The sequence below is a fragment of the Thermobia domestica genome, chromosome 2 (assembly GCF_964235325.1).
Source record: "Thermobia domestica chromosome 2, izTheDome1.hap1.1, whole genome shotgun sequence".
NCBI classification, from domain to species: domain Eukaryota; kingdom Metazoa; phylum Arthropoda; class Insecta; order Zygentoma; family Lepismatidae; genus Thermobia; species Thermobia domestica.
The window spans coordinates 66,419,573-66,434,661 of NC_137455.1; the positions used below are offsets into that span (position 1 = coordinate 66,419,573).

Genomic DNA, 15,089 nt, shown 5'->3' on the forward strand with positions numbered 1-15,089 from the left:
CCTATTCCCAGCAATGAAGAAGTGGCTGGCTATGCAGCGTTTTGATGACGACGAACAGCTGCAAGAAGAGGTAACGAAGTGGTTGAAGTCGCAGGCGGCCAAATTTTTCGACGAAGGAATTTCCAAGCTCGTACATCGCTACGATAAATGCCTTAATTTGAATGGTGACTATGTCGAAAAGTAGTATTTGTGTGTGGCTTTCATCTGTATATAATAAAATTTGTTTCCTATACTTTGTTGATTTTTTATTCCAAAACGTAATCTACTTTCTGGATAGCCCTCGTATACTGATGATGTATCACCTTGCCTTATTTGCCATATGGTATGTAACCCATACCACAAATAGAGGAACGAGATACACACATTGCGCGAGAGGATGGAGCAAGAGTCTCTCCCAGTTATATCTACTGGTTGAGGAAACTTTCCTAGCGGGCAGGAGTCAACCAGCATCTGCAGTGTTGGCACATGAGAGTTATAAAAGGCAAATTCAACTCCCTCTTAGCGCCGAAGCCTCCAGATTCGGAATCCCCGGCATGACCACAGCCCGGAAGACTCCAACCTAAATCCGGGAGCCCCTGAGTTCAAGGGAGAGACTTTCGTCCAAGCCCTGCCTACCATGACATTTAAACTCGCGCAGAGGTTCCGCTAACACGTTGAGGTACAATGTACCTCCTCCCAGATCCAATGATACATTCCAGTCGCCATTTGAGAGAAGGGTAGTAACCACTGCTCTATCTGGTAGGATTACAAACAGCTTAATAAGAGGTTTGTCAGGAACATATCTAGCGCCTGTCTAATTCGACGCTATGGGTACAAAGATTCTGACTGCACATGGGCACTTCACGCCATACTGATTTACCAAGGTTAGATGTATATCATAGTACTGAAATCGTAAATATTTCTGCATGGCAGTCCTTTCTTGTGTCGTTTTGTAGCAAGCATTCATTCGTAAACTTATTATAACCGTATAAGCTCTTTCCAAATCCGACGAACTTTGAAAAAAACATAACAAACAAAGTACTGACTCCCTACCTGTAAACTGGGATGACATCCAAGTTCCAGCAGCGTCTTCACTACACCTACGTGACCTTTGTTCACAGCAATGTGTAAAGCAGTTTGGCGTCCTTTATTTCTGGCATTTAAGTCAGCACCTGCATGTGCAAGCAGCTCCATTACTGCAGGTTCATCTCCAAAGGCAGCATGGTGCACAGCTCTATCACCATCTTTATCCTAAATAAGAAAAGGAAAACACAATAAATAAAATATTAAATTTAAAGTTCTAGACGTTCATGGTTGCTAATGAATAATGAAAACAACTAGTAGAAATATAAGCTGGAAGGAAACAAAGAAGCTTCGTGAAAATGTATTACCAAGGTCATGCTCGTTAGCACACCAATAAATAAAAGTGTGGCGCCATAGAAAGAGAATGGTCAAAACGGAGGGTGAAAACCTTTTTTATTTTACAGGCCACATTGACAATGTCCATTTTCCAAGAAGGCCGGATATGAAAATTTTGCGACAGATTATGTGGGTACCCGTACCAATAGTTCTCGCGAATTACGAGTATTCATAAGGTCATGCGGCTACATGTAACGATACTAATGTCTTTATCGGAGGCTTCCCTGGAAGTCTTAAGAAAACCTCATATTACTGTTTATCTTTCGTGAGGAGTTTGTCTAAAATGTACATGGAATGAAACGAATGAAGAAAGAAAAGTAAAGCTAACAGCAATCCCAGCCACATTCATGACGTAAACAATATTGTTGAATATTGACCTATACATTTGTCACTTGATTTAACAGTCCAACACAACAAGAATATCTAGCAGAAATTACAACCGACACTAGTAGGCATGTGTGGTCCATCAACGAATCAAATGAGGATATGAGCTCCATCCAGTCGGCGCCATCCTGTAACCCAGTTCTCTTGAAACCAATATAGTGATGGAAAACGACCTCTACTCCGAAAGTTATCTCGCATGATGGTCTGTGCACCAGTCAACTATACCGGATTCATGCCCTGGTCGAGGTTCCGACTCCACGTTAATATAAGATACCGTCCTTCATAACCTAGGTATTCCATAACGACACAAAACAAAAAATCCAGTGGTTTAGTTGCAATAACACAAGTTGGGTCTGAAAAAATTATTTCTAGATTGCTGTGCTGTTTACACTTGTCAGTGCGAAAATCACTTGTATTCTGTATGAAACCTAAAGTACATTACAAATGGATTTTCCAATTGCAGCACTGCCTGATTACGTGAATATTTAAAAAATTGTCAACCAGGCCATAGTTCATTTCTATGGGTCGTGATATGCAAACATATCGAAGGTCAAGAGACCAAGGCTGAGTAAAGAACAAAAAACAAAAAGTGCCATAATACGAAACTTTTATATTTTACTAGATATCAGTTATCTTGAAACTGAAGAATACGTTATTTCGGACACTCTGAAAGAATCATAAAATGATGACTCAAATATAAAGACCAAATTAACATCACCTGTACCGTACAAACTATACGAGAAAATTACTCGCAAATGGCAATAAAATGATAGCTTCTTCCAACTAAACGTGCTCAAAATCCTCTACATACTTTTATTTACTACTTCAAGACGGGAAAATCAGTTGCTCGGAACTTAAATGAAAAAGAACTATGTAAGCGTGATAAATGGACTCTACAAAAGTGCACTCAAAACGATGAGAATTTGGAGATTTCGTTTACACTTGTATTTTCATAGCTATGGGTCAGTCTATTGGTCTAGGTTAAAACATCTTTCTAGTCCAGTAAAACCAACAATCTATGTCGAAATTGGGACCCCTTTGCTAGTTTCAGGAAATATTGACAAATTCGAGGCTCGTCATAGCCTTAGCAGTGACACTAGGTATTTAGTGTCACATAAAATACAATGAGGACGTAAAAGCAATATTCTTAAAACGCTGAAGATATTTTATGTGGAGCATCAAACGAAACGGATCACGGAGAGGACTCGAAAATTACACTACTGGATTATAAATATGTTGATATCAACTAAAATTGCAGTCTAAATTTGCTCATGGGTCTATCTCATATAGTAATGTCTAATACGGGTTTAGTTCACGCTTTGTCTTTATAACAGCTGCCGCTCTCGCAAACATATTTGAGATCAGATGGAGAAAGATTTCCTAGGGAATGACAGCCCATTATTCGCGGATGGCTGCAATGATGGCCGTGGATCCTTGCGGTCTTGGATGAAATTGGCGTTCCAAACCACCTAATATAAATATTTAATAAAAGTTTAAATCGGAATTCTGAGCAGGCTAGTCCATTATTGGTCGTTGTTATTGTAATACCACTCCCCTATAGATCGCGCAGTATACATGGGTATTGTCAAACGAACGCAGCGCTCATCGTCAAAACTGGTACAGGTTACAGTTAAGCGGTTAAAATGTTCTTGTAACCCTCTATCGTGACAATGCCATATACAGCAACCAGAGATCCAAGTTCAATGCACAAAGAAAGTACACAGTGGTAACGTCCTCATCTCTACATTTTACTGTAAGCACCACACAGGTCGATGGATGCTACACACCAGGCATTCTCCAAACCCATTCTCTTTCATGTCAAAATGTTAGATTAACCTAGTTGCTTTTACATTGAGGACGTCTCCCGCACCAACTTGTTACACCTGTGGCACCCAATCACCATATCATGTTGGAAGTTCATACTGAGCTCCACAGAACAGCCTATTCTGCTTTCTCCTGAGTTTCTTTGACTGCGTACTTTATTTGCATGTTCCACAAAGTACTTTACGTCAGTGTCTCTCTATAAAACCAAAATATTCTTCGCGGCTGTTGTTTGGATACCGTATTTTTAATCACAAAGTATATGTACTTTGTATCATATAACAGATTATAACAGATACAGGATTTCACGCAGTCAAGATTTTTCATACAATTAATTAGCTTGTTTTCTATTTTTTTCTTTCAATAAATGGCGTCAATGTTAATGCAGTAGGTGGAAGCACTTTTGGCATCGGCTCCGAATCAGAAAGTCGTAGCATATAACATTAAATTGAGACAATTTATTACAACATATTTCTCTCAAGTTAAGTTGTTTAGTTCAAAAGCGAAAGAAATTTCCTCAATCACAAACGTTTTTCTCAAGCACACACAGCATAATGGTACCTACAGAAATTTTTCGTTAATGTGATATACGTTAACTAGCAAAATGTCCTTTTTTCGCATGGGAAGAATAAGGTTATGGAAAATATTTGAAAGATGAACATAACCTCTATCTGGTTTCAAAGTTCTTGTTCACTCAAGTCGATTTCACTGTTTCAACATTTAGGGTTCAGATTTCGTAAAACTCCATCTTAACATCAGGGTTCCCACTCTCTCCCCCCCCCCCCAAAAAAATTCCAGAAACTTTCAAAAACATATCACAATTTTCCAGGACTTCGACACAGGAAAATATAACAGGATTGCAACTGTAGGTTCAAAACACAACAGGATAATGAAAACTGCAGTAGCTTATGCAGTGAATAATAATGCAAGTACAGTATGAATACACAATAATTAAATACACAAAGCGGAGCATAATATGCTGCTTTTTTTTTTTTTTTTTTTTTTTTTTTTTTTTTTTTTTTTGTGGCCTCCTAATTCCCCTTATAGCCACCCGATCCACCCACATCCAGCACATGTATTTTCATTCTTTCTACATGACATTTTAATTGTGCACCGAACAAATTTACAAACAACAAAAATCTATTTTTTGTACATGGCATCTTCATTGCGTGACAGTGTGACAGGTATAATTAGGCAAAAGGAAAGGAATTATATTACAAGTTTTTCAACTGAGTATGGAGTTGTGTGATTTCCTCATCTACAGATATGATCTTATATGAAATTTTACTGACGAGTATGTACTGTTGTGAAATAGACTGATTATAGAGGATTGATACTGGCGCAAAACACAGTTTCTGGAGAATAGTACTAGTGAAGACAGCATCCAAGAATGGATTGACAGACTAGTGGATGAAAGAAGAGAGAAGTTCTCCCAGCCAACCCCTCTGTTGGGAAAAAGAAAGCCCACCAACCACCCACATATGCAGGATCATGACAAATTATTATTCAGCACAGAAACAGGAATAGCAAACAAAAATAGCAACAATTACAATAATGGAGAAAGATCAAAGTCTAATTTAAACATTTAAAAGAGGAAGTCCACAAACTCATTCATTGATTTACTCATCACCAGATCTCAGAAATTATTAGGCGTAGCACTTTTAAATTTTGTATCAATGTTATCCTTGAACCGTAAGCTGTAGGAAACGAAGCTTTGAGAAATGCAACACGTAAAGGGGAAGAGGAGAGCTTGAAAGTTTTCTTTCGTTCTCCAGATCTTCGAAACTATTAGGTATAGAAGTTTGACAGTGTGTACAAATAATCGTCTCTGGTGTCTTAAGCTGCAGATAAGATGAGATTGTGCGAGAAAAGGTGAAGAAGAGGGAAAAAAGAAGGGGTTGAAACTTTTTTTTCTTGGGGGGGGGGCTATATTCCAGTTCTCCGAAATTATTAAACATAGAACACTGTAATTTCGTATAAATATTCCCCATGTATGTTCAAGAGTTCCCACTCGTCCTGGAAATCCTAAAAACCTAGAAATGTCCTTGAATTGATTTAGTCCTGGAAACATCCTTGAAAATGCATTTCTGCCCTTGAAATTTATAGAAAAACTGAATGTCAGATTTTTCATAATTATAATGAAGATTGTAATTGATTGCTATTTGTGTTTGCTATTCCTATTTTTGTGCTGAATAATAATTTGTCATGATCCTGCATATGTGGGTGGTTGGTGGGCTTTCTTTCTCCCAATAGAGGGGTTGGCTGGGAGAACTTCTCTCTTCTTTCATGCACTGGTGCAGATCAGATATAATCTCAGATACTGCGCCAGTATCAATCAGATATTATAATATCTGAGATAGTCAAGTAATCATTGGTGGAACTCTAGAAATGAAGTAGCCCAAGCTCAAAATTAATATTATGGATTGGTTACCGAATGCAAACAGCAAGAAACAAAAGCACAATGAAAACTCACAAACTCTTTTACTGAAAATGTTGACACTTAAGTTTTGGCTGACTCCTTCAATCATCAATTACATGAGTTCTCTTCCCCACTCTTATGTGAAGACTTTCCCAACTGATGGTTGAACAAGTCAACATACAATCAGGCACCAAAATCTTCAGTAAAAGAGGTTATAAGGTTTACTTATGTTATTCTGTTACAAATTTACATTGCCCTTTACACATTAGCTAGTCACACATACAGTATATACTACTAATCCTTTCTTTATATCCAATACATTTGAAATAGGAAATTCAACCTTCTCCTACTCGAATTATAACAATTTCAGTAAATGCTATGTATATAGATAGATACACTTATTTCACGAACGTCCTACATAAAACATGTCTTTAAGTCTACCTACTACATTGTCAGAACTGTTATTGTTAACACTATTTAAATTTTCACTAAAAGAAATTTGTTGCAGAACATTACTTTAACAGCCCTCAAAAAATTCGCTGAAACTAGAAAACCCGCTGACTGTGAGTCTACCGATTGGCTTCTTTATTCCTTATCGTGTGATCGATAAGCCTTGATTATTTAATTTCTGGTATTTTTTCCCCTTCAAAATGCAATGATTAAATGCTTTTTCATGTTATAATAGAAAAAGGAAGATGGAATATAGTGTCATTTCTTCATTCGAGTTGAAATGTTCAAAATTCCTCAGGCAAAAGGCCCTTGCATCTCTACTGCCAAGTGATTATTCTACCTATGAGTATCTATTTATAAGAAGACCAATCACTCTTGATACAACTCAGTAGTGCGGCGGTGGCCACTGATAATACTCGAATCTTGGCATACGGAACAGGTTCCAAGTAACTTACTGGTGAGTTCATATCCTTACTGCAGTGACAAAACAGTCCCACCTCTTGCATTGCACAAAGATTATTTGTGTAATTTCAAACAAATCTCTATGCATGCAGGTTCCGAAATTTACTCGGCGACTCCGTAAATTAAATTGTCACACATTGTATTCTGTACCACTTCATTTTACAGTTTATTACCTCAGATTCTAAAGTTGATATGAAATACGCTAATGATTTATGTTAATTCTTCGAAACAAACTGTGGCAAAATTAAATTTTTAAATTCATCTTATTGATATATTTCCTGTGTTTACAAAAGAAACATCTAAAAATTATTTTACTTCTATCTCTGGAAACAAATAGAAATTATCTTACCTCAATTTCTACGTCCGCCTTGTGCCTCAGCAAAATTTTAATAACCTCCAAATGGCCATTTTGACTGGCAGCTTGCAAAGCTGTATGGCCGGCGAACACTCCATTTACATCAGCATCTTGCCGTTTTAAACTCTCTTCACACTTCTGAGCATCGCCACTTGCTGCTGCTTTGACTAATTCCTCTGTAACATCTCCTGCCACATGTGTCTCAAACAATTTCTTTAGTAGGGCACTCAATCTCTCTGTAATCAAGAACAAAATAACATACAACTACCTGTATTTTTATCTTCTGAAAATTTTCAGGATCTCTGCGTTAGTCAAAATGTACGATGTAACCACAACATAATTCACATTCCTACTTGTCAGAATTTATTGCACAAATTTTGTAACTTCGTCATACGTAAACAAAGTATAATCACTAATTTGTCAAAAACTAGAAGACACAAAATTATTAAAATGAATTAACTGATCAGTAGTAAGCACTCACAAAATATAAACGCAGTAAGTATTGTGCTTCGTATCAGTCTATAATATTAGTTTTTAATTATATTAAATTAATAGTGACGTGTTTGACATTCTCCTTATTCTTACAACACGTGAAAATTCATAAGCCCCACCTGAATTCAGATCACCCGTACAAAATGTGCATGTGACTAGCCATTAGACACATGTGAGTACCTATAATAATTAATTAATAAAAATGAATAATAACAATTCGATGAATCAAGTAATAAATTGTGTAATTAACAATATACATTGAAAAATGTAATATCATTTAAAGAATCGACAGAGTCGAAGGATAAAGGAACCATTGTTAAGTTCAAGAACTAAAAAATGCAAATTAAATAACTAATATAAATTATTTACAGCACTTCGTCAATACACAAAGAAGACCGAAGTTTTACAGCACTTTACACGCAACAGTTTGAAGAAATAAATTATTGGTCATTTTAAATCAGTAGATAAATTTAGTACCTTTTAATTTATTTTGGTAGTTTGTCAAAAGGAATTATTAATTAAAATTAATATGAAAAAGATTTTTTTAAATTTTCAATTGGTAATTATGTTTTTGATTGTGTAACACATTGTTTTAAAAATTAAAATAATCTTACTATTTTCATAGGCATAATTGGAACATATTTAAACTATTTAAAAGCATGTAGATTGGTATATTTTCAAATCTGAGTACTTGTCAATTGTCCTTAATTAGTTCAAGATCTTATAAACTGTAATAACTCGCTCATATTTCTTAGGAAGACATTCTTTCCATGTATCGGGTATAGTTTGGCCTTGGCAAAGTTCCTTTTTTTTTATTTATTTATTTATTTATTCAATTTTCAGGAAGCGGCAGAAATATTTCTTGAAACAAGAAATCTATGCAATTAGCCCAGTGAAGGACATGCCAGGAATATGCAATATTCCGCATTTAAGCAAAGTAGGCAGGCAAACTAATTTTACTGAAATTGAGGTATAGATCCTATTGAATGAACGTCAGTGCCTCATTAAAAAGAGGCATTTTGCCTGACATTCAGTCTCTTGTAATAACAAACTTGTAAAGGCGCCAACAATTAAGTTACAACAGAAAAGGAACTGGCAGGGAAAAGTGAAATTCAAAAACAGTATTTGAAAGGGGTGTACATCTCAACAAATTTACTAAATATATACTATATGTTGAACAATTATGCAGTAAAAACTAAAAACAGAGAAACCATCAGCAAGCAAAGTGGAAATTTCAATAAGGAAGATCGTGTTTCAGTAGAAGGATTAAGTGTATTCCATTTCGGAAGGCATTGCTCTTGTAACGGAATTTTTATCAAACATTGACAGAATATTAGAATAACTGTAAAAACCGAAAACGATGTGATGAATATGACAGAAAACAAGAATTTTAGGAATGATCCAAACAAATGGATCAAAAGATTGCAATCTTGGCCAATACTTAGTTTTTGGGTCAGGCACCACAAAATTTTTGAACGGACCCTAAATCGAGTTTTCGTATTTTCTACGGAATAAGCACATCACATTGAGTTCAGTGATAGTTTGAGTTCGATTACATTATATGTAGTTCTCCAGATATAATGCGTACAAAAAAAAAATTGATTGAAATAAATTGGATCTTTTGATCCAATAAATATTAATAAGACGAAAGCAAGGTGACTGAAACGAAGGGGGTTATGCCAACTATAGAAGTTAGCAAGAAGAAAGTAGAACAGGAATATCTTGACTCTGCTATACTACAAGACATACCTCCACTTGATGCTCCTGGCACAGTTCCATCAGAGGACGCCACTTTTGTCACAGCAGCCGGATTGTACGTCCATGATGTACGACATACTTCTACTTTTAGATCATTGTCATGGTATATTTGTTGTACACGACCAATTTTTCCCAGTGTCTGAAACAAACATACAGTAACAAATTACACATGCTACATATACATTTATTATTAGAAACGGGACATTCAGTTTTACTAAAAAATCAGCTGAATCACAAACTTAAATTAAGACTTCCACATACAAATATTAAAGTTTGAAGAGTAAAAAAGTACGATTAGAGCAAAAATCGAACTCGTGCCTTCGGCTTACGTACCAGTGCAAGTTTAATATTATGGCTGAAATGTGTTCCTCCCCTGCAATATCTTTACAGTAGAACATCTATTAATACCCGCAGCATAAACGCTAAAGACATGTAAAATACTTTATTTATTATTCAAATTCCATTGCTTCTTTCAATCTTATGTAAAATGTGTCCGAATTGAAGTGAATGCAGTCGCTGATGTTCATTAGTTATATCTTAATCAAGAGCAAACTAATATCTATTTCCGTTCAACAATGCACATTTATATTATTTTCGGCAACACCAAATTGATCACCACAGTAGCACAAAATTATTATCATCTTCACTGTGGAACAACAGGAAAATGATATAGTAAGCAGGAGGACACAGTTGATTGTTTAATTTAGTACTCAATATTGTAAAACTTCGTCCCATATAGGTATAGGTAGAGCGTTAATAAAAAGGGTGTCCGGAATCGACTCCCGCTACCGATTTTTATTATAAAACTTTTCCATTATAAAAGTATTTTTACAAAATACTGTACAAATAGTCTCTCTAGAATCAAAGGTTACCTATAGGTAGTCTTTCACCGTAAGGTCGCAGACAGGATCTCTACAGAGCCCCGTAGCAGGCTAAGCAGAGGGGAGTTAAGGACCCAATGTTCCGTAGCAAGCAGAGGGTTAAGTGGCCAACAGAGCCCCGTAGCAGGCTAAGCGGCTGATTAAGATTCCCAGACAGAACCAGGAGATAGGATAGGCGTAGTCCCGTAGCAGACTAGAGGCCTGGGGTTAGGTTACTCCTAATGTTCCGTGGCAAACAGTACGAGGGTCACCAGAAAACTGGTACAGAATTGCCGTCGTCCAGCCAATTTAAAGGGTTCCTTGGGTGGCGGTGGTGCTGCTGCTCCGTGGGAGGGTCTAGAAGCCGTCGTCTGCAAGTGATTGTAGATCCATCTGGTGTGAAATCCTCTTGCCAAACCACGTGGTGGTGTTTGTAAATACTGGCGTGTGGAATTGTTTATACACTACATCACGTGGACATTACAGTATCATGTTAGCTCAGGAGTGCAAATATCATCTTCATTTTTTTTAAATTCTATTTGTAGAACATAAAAATTACTACGATTCTTCCTGCATTACAGAAAGTTTCTACTACACAAGCTAGAAGAATATGGAAAGAAAACTGTAGCTGTTCAGGCAAGTATAATGATAGGCCTAGATAAAATAGCAATAGTAACACTACTAACCTCTTAATTTTATTTTGAATGTGACAGTAAAAAATCTAATTATTTGTTGATGAACTGTTAAAAGTTTGTCAATGGATATTGCTGCCTATTGTAATAGAAAAAAAAATTCGAACTAAGACTTCAAAGAGGGAGAACTGCCTGTCACCTTACAGCATTACCATAACTAGTTGTACCTAATACTATAAATCAAACATATCAAGTACGGGACAAGAATAAACGACCAAAAACGCTATTAGTTTTAATGCCATTTTTGGTCGTTTATTCCTGTCCCGCACTTTACGTACACACGAATTTTATTTTATTAGAAGTAAGAAACATAAATTGACAAAGATACCGATCTTATTTTATTAGAACTAAGGACCTTAGTTAAACCAAGATACGAATCTTCTTTCATTAGAACTGAGGAATTTTAATTAAACGGAGACAGAGGTATTCCGGAGAAACAACGGGATTATATTACAAACTACTGGACACCAAATAATAAAAATGCCTAAATTTACTGCAAGATTCAAAGCAGAGAATTCTGCATACATCAAAAAGCACCCAGACATTTTGGGGACTTGATAACACTGATACAAATGGGGACTTTACTAGAGTTCAGGAGCAGTGTTCGCAAGTTTAATAGGCTATTAGTCTTTTAATCAGTTCATCTCTCAAATATGACAAATTTAAAACAAAACTAAAACACACAAGACTTCCTAAGTTTGTTTCTACATATTCAAGATAAAATTGAAAGAATAATATTAGAATAGTAGTTTAAATTGTCTTTTAAAACCAACAGCCCTAACGTAGACTTTATCGAACATGTGAAGTTGAAATGATCGGAAAAAGGAAAATTTGTATCCACTTAAGAAATAATAACATGTTTTTATGTTGTTATACATTGACCAGCGAAAACATTATAATCACTTACCTAATATCAGATATGTGCAGCTCTGGTTTGCAGCAGTGATGCGGTTCGCCATGAAAGCAATGAAACCTTGATAGCTGGTTGGAAATTTGGCACACCATATCTGCACACATGTCCCTTTATTCCAGTAAATTCCGCGAAAGGAGGTGATGAGCTCGATGCGATTCAATGACATCCCAAACGTTTTCAATCGGGTTAAAACTGGGTGAGCTTGGGGGCTGTGGCAGCAATTAACATTCATCACTGTGTTCCTCGAACCACTTCAGCACAACGTTGCCTTTGTAATAAGGAGCGTTCTCCTCCTGAATAATGTTTTTGCCAGCTGCAAATTGGCCGACATGAATGGGTGTATGGATTAGCAATGACCTGCCGATACCTAGGAGCCATCATATTGCCCTCCTCACGAACTACCGATGGCTGACCATGTGAAGGTTTCCTAAATCAGAAAGGAGTCAACACCAGCCTGTTGTTGTCCTATTGTGCACGTCTCTTGCAGCTTTAATTAAACGAGGATTCTGACCCGGACATCGATGTGATAAAGGGAGTGTCGTGATTCATCAAGACATTTTTAATGAAGTGTGTCTACCCCACGTCTTGTTGTTTGGTGCTGATTTCATCGTCTTTTTTCCGTCTCTGGAAGACAACAACAACTCGTGAATACTTTCGCACGCTGTTCAGGTGTACTCACTCACAGCTGTCTGGCCACTATCAAACTCTGAGATATCGCCGACCCTCCACATTGTACACATTAGTATCACACTGACTGATTGAGTAGGATTCCTTCCACTATCTGACGAGCGGTTCTTGCCGTGTCCCATATCTCTCACGTCAGTACAATGAGTTTGTTTAAATCATAGCGGATGGTCATAATATTTTGGCTGGTGAGTGTTTAAACACGGGAATAAACAGCACTTACAAAATACCTCTGGATGTCTGTCTTTGTAAAAATTAAAACATCGAGAAATTTCAAATTTTTAAAATTAAGAGCTTAATAGATTAGTACATGGATGAATTTGTATAGTAAAACCAGAATGACATTCGTAATAAAAACCTCATAATTCGCCTCCCTTTTCCTCATGAATACTAAACAGACAAGTCACTGTAATATCGCAATACTGTAGGGAAAAAAAATACACCTTTTAGCACCTCACAGCACTACTTGGCTTTTGTTAACAAGATTATATTCACGAACACAATTATGTATATGCTTATATTTTACGTGTATCATAAGTGTGATTAAATGTTTGTAATTTAGCAACTTATAACTAACTACGTACATTAAGAAAAACAGATCCCAGTGTGGACATATAAAAATGAAATAATGGTACTTAAAATGATTATCAAAATAAAAAGAAGAAAATAAGCACGAATGTCCAGTCGGATGTTACAACTCAACTAACACACTGCTTTAGGTATCTCAATGTGGGGCATAATGAGTTTCGAACATAGCATAGCGAACGTTTCGAACACATGTTGTTTACAGTATTATGCTGTTTATCTTAGTACTGTCTTTCGTCTCTTCAGTAATTCAGGATAAACTACTAAAAATTGAAAAATCTTTGATTTTCTTTCTGTTAGTATTGTACTTAATACTTGACTAAATTAATCCTAGCCAAGGAAGTATAAATAATAATAATAATAATAATAATAATAATAATAATAATAATAATAATAATAATAATAATAATAATAATAATAATAATAAATCTATAAATATTTTTGCACTATTGTTGGTGTTGAAAAGGAGAAAAAGTGTCAAAAGATGAGCCAAATATCAATCAATAGACCTAACTGAGTTGAACAAATGATACGATGAGTGAAAAACCTTCATGTATAGTTTTTGAAGAAAAATCGAGGAAAACGAAATGGTTTAAAATAAACAATATTTAAAAAGGAATAAACTTAAAAATTGAAGCTGTACGAGACCCAAGCCTCCCACTGAGATGAAACTGATACTGATATACACTTATGTCCAAAATGATTGTCGCATATCTATAACCGTCTTCTTGTAATATAATTTGATAATGATTTTGCAAGATACTTTTAATACTGATACTATGTGAATAATCGGGAAATGTATATTTGTGGTAAATTTCATAGGAAAAAAAAAAAAAACTATAAATACGACAATTACAACGAGTAACACAAAATGTTGCTAAATAGACAAGAAAGTTTTTGTTTTCGTTCTATTGTTCTTATTTACTGCTCTTTTGACATAAAATTTGCCACATACATGTCTTTGCCGATTATACACGTACTAACATTATAAGAAATACCGGACGAATTCGTTATCAAATTATATTCCTACAACAACATATTTATAGACATGCAACAATAATTTTGAACATGAGCGTACATCATCATCAAGCTCTTCATTATGATAATAGCAAAATCACAGTATATAATATGATTAATGAGAAATAGGATTTAGGAATAAGATTCCTGGGCTTTCGGTATCTATGACCATGTTATCCCGTCACGTACGGGGGATGACAGAGGATCAGAGGAAAAGGGAAGGAAGAAAGGATTGGGAAAGGAAGGAAGCGGCCGGTTAGGTACCACCCACCCCTGCATTTGTTTGGTATGAATGAGGAAAACCTCATTTAGGATGGCTGGCCTGAAAAAGCTTGTACGCTTTTTCGACCGAGTGTCCCCACCGGGAATTGAACCCGGGACAGCTCGCACAAAAAATGAGAAATAGCCCAAATTCATCACTCACTGTTAAAAATTAATTTATGTTTACCTGAAACAATGTCCAAAGTTAATATAATCGACAGAAAACATTGATCTGAACAAACTTGTATACTTCAAGATAAATTCTCATACACAGTTTTCGAGACAATCGGGGGGGGGGGGGGGGGGAATCTCGTTCTTACGACGCTATAAAGTATGGCGTTTATTACCAACAATAACTGACAGCTTTTGTTGTTGGAAAAGTCTGTTTCCTTACGTACTGCGTGTCAAAAAAAAAAGTGTTAACCACTAGATTAAATCTATTGTCGTTTGTTCTTTTAACAATAACACACATACTCCTACCAATGACACAAATAATCCTAACAGTTATGCACATACATAATAAGGAAGTTGGCCCAAA

General features: G+C 36.0%; 1 protein-coding gene across 1 annotated transcript in view; it reads right to left on the reverse strand.

Moving 5' to 3' along the window:
- Positions 1 to 942: 942 nt before the first annotated feature.
- Positions 943 to 15,089, reverse strand: part of LOC145672526 (E3 ubiquitin-protein ligase MIB1-like) — a 49,171-nt gene continuing 35,024 nt past the window's right edge. The window contains exons 8-10 of the mRNA XM_081741689.1: positions 9,531 to 9,678; positions 7,284 to 7,525; positions 943 to 1,230 (exon numbers count right to left, since the gene is read on the reverse strand). Of these exons, the coding sequence (XP_081597815.1) occupies positions 958 to 1,230; positions 7,284 to 7,525; positions 9,531 to 9,678 (663 nt within the window). The 3' untranslated portion in view covers positions 943 to 957. The remainder of the gene's footprint in view (positions 1,231 to 7,283; positions 7,526 to 9,530; positions 9,679 to 15,089) is intronic.